Source organism: Henckelia pumila, chromosome 4, assembly GCF_033568475.1.
Source record: "Henckelia pumila isolate YLH828 chromosome 4, ASM3356847v2, whole genome shotgun sequence".
In the NCBI taxonomy this organism is placed as follows: Eukaryota; Viridiplantae; Streptophyta; class Magnoliopsida; order Lamiales; family Gesneriaceae; genus Henckelia; species Henckelia pumila.
The window spans coordinates 104,293,963-104,296,293 of record NC_133123.1 but is presented as its reverse complement, the minus strand read 5'-3'; the positions used below and the strand labels follow the sequence as shown (position 1 = coordinate 104,296,293).

The window sequence follows — 2,331 nt, the reverse complement described above, 5'->3', positions numbered from 1 at the left end:
TACTACCTTGTCGAGTAGCTCACTATAATGCTCTTGAGTCTAGAGGATTAAAGCATGCCACGTCCACCTCGAGAAGGAAGTCGGTGTGATTGTAGTATGTTTTAACCTCGGGATCCCAAACCAAAGAAAGAAAGAAGAATTCCAATTGATTATCTGAGTCTGATAATCCAGAAGTTTTAAAGACATGCATATCATTTTAATTCAGTACTTGAATGGATTAATTGATAATATGAGGAATGAATTCATAGTATGATTTGATATGTTTATTTTATTGCATGTTAGTCTCTTTTACTGGGAATATTATTCTCACCGGATTATCCGGTTGTTGTCTTTTTTTTTATGTGTACTTGGCAACAGGTTGGGCAGGACCGAGTCAGAGGCAGCATGGCTAGATGGTTGAGAGAATAGAAGTGAGGCCCTTGGTTTTAGGAGTTGAACTGAATTCAAACTCTTATGTATTTTGGTATTGTAAACCTAGAATTAAAGCATGTTCTATTAGTTTCGGATGAATGTATAAACTCTAGAACTACGTTGTATGGATTATGCATGTTGAACTAGTTTATGCATGTGATGGTTATGTTTTAAGTTGAGTTGGAAATTGAAGAGGAAAACCAGAAATTTCTGGTGCAGAGTGTCTCGCTCGATCGGCAGACTCTTATCGATCGAGCGAGCACCCTTTCAGCGAGGCAGAGTCTGGGACATTTTGTGCCCGCTCGATCGGTAAGATTTTACCGATCGAGCGGGGGTCCTGAATTTTGGGCAGAGAGTTGGATTGTTTTGGCCCGCTCAATCGGTAAGATTTTACCGACCGAGCGAGCACCCCTTAAAAAAAAACTTTGTTATGCCTTAATCCTTTTAATTAGATTGTGTTGATCTATTGCCTTATCTTAAGAATAGAAGATTAGAATCTAGGCCTCACATTAAGTGGTATCAGATCAATAAGTTCCTGGAATTTGTTCTAGAAGTGAGCGGGGTAGATCGAGTCCGCTTGACCTTAAATTCTCGCATGTGATTGATTAATCCTATGATTACAAAATATGCGAGCATGCTTTATGAATTGAAAATTTATTTGAATTATGTGACTTGGAGATTCAAATTGTTAAAGCATGATTTGATTGAGATATGAACTGTTTCCATGCATTGAAATGAGTTCCATCTATCGAATTGGTAAGACGATCAGAGGTTTCGTGACACTGAAACGGTGAGATGTGAATTGAATTATCCATATTCTAACCCCTATCAATTTAGATGGGTACTCGAAGAAGGCTAGACATGAATACTCCACCGATTATTCCTATTACAGAAACTCCTCCGGTGGTATAGATGGATGACACGATCACGCCTATGGAAGCCTTACTGAAGAGGTTCCAATCTTTTAGGCCGTCGTATTTGAATGGGAAGGAAAATCCGGTCGATTGCGAGAGTTGGTTGGAAGATATTGATCAGCTCTTTGAGTCGCTTGACTACTCGGATGACCGCAGAACGAGACTGGTAATTCATCAACTTCAGGGAGTGGAAAAGAGTTGGTGGATGACTATCAAAAGAGCCAAAGAGAATAAAGGTACGGCAATTACTTGGGCACTTTTTAGAGCAGAGTTCTATAAGAGATTCTTTCCAGTTTCCTATCGAAAGGATAAAGGTGCCGAGTTTGCAAATTTGAGGCAAGGTAGTATGAGTATCGAGGACTATGTTGCGAAGTTTGATAGTTTATTGAGGTTCGCTCCGCATATTGCCGACAATGAGGAGGCAAAAGCAGACCAGTTCATTAACGGTTTGCACCCTGACATCTTTATTTTGGTGAATACTGGGAGGCCAGATAACTTTTCTGATGCGATGGATCAGGCAAAGGGAGCAGAATCGGGACTGATGAGGAAAAGGGAGAATCAGTACCAGCCTCAATAGCAACAGCAAAGGCAGTATCAAAATCAACCACAGATGAATGAGGGTAGTAGCAGTGGTGGTAGCAAGAAGAACTATTTCCGTCCCAAAGGAAAGCAATTCAAGAAGTCAGGAAGCAGTTCTTCGAGCTCGAGTGGTTTGAGACAGTACGGTTCTGGACAGGGTTCAGGTTCCTCGGGAGCTTCATGTAATAAGTGTGGAGGACGACACTCTAGCGACCAGTGTAGGGGAATCTTTGGGAACTGTTACATCTGCTAGCAGACAGGACATTATGCTAGACTGTGTCCACAGAGAGGTTCTGACCAATCTCAGAGTGGGAATACCTCTCGACAGTCATCTCAGCCTCAGAGGCAATCGACTGCAGTTCACTCATTCCAACCTCAGCAGCAGAACCGTCAGGGAGGTAACCAAAGTTCGAACCAACCTTCCCGA

The 2,331-nt window shown here is 41.8% G+C and overlaps 1 protein-coding gene across 1 annotated transcript; it reads left to right on the top strand.

The window, feature by feature from the left end:
* The first annotated feature begins 1,323 nt into the window (after nt 1-1,323).
* Nucleotides 1,324-1,943, top strand: LOC140861483 (uncharacterized). Its single transcript, XM_073264507.1, has 2 exons — nt 1,324-1,771; nt 1,843-1,943. The coding sequence occupies exons 1-2, from the start codon at nt 1,324-1,326 to the stop codon at nt 1,941-1,943; spliced, it is 549 nt and encodes a 182-aa protein (XP_073120608.1).
* The last annotated feature ends 388 nt before the right edge of the window (nt 1,944-2,331 follow it).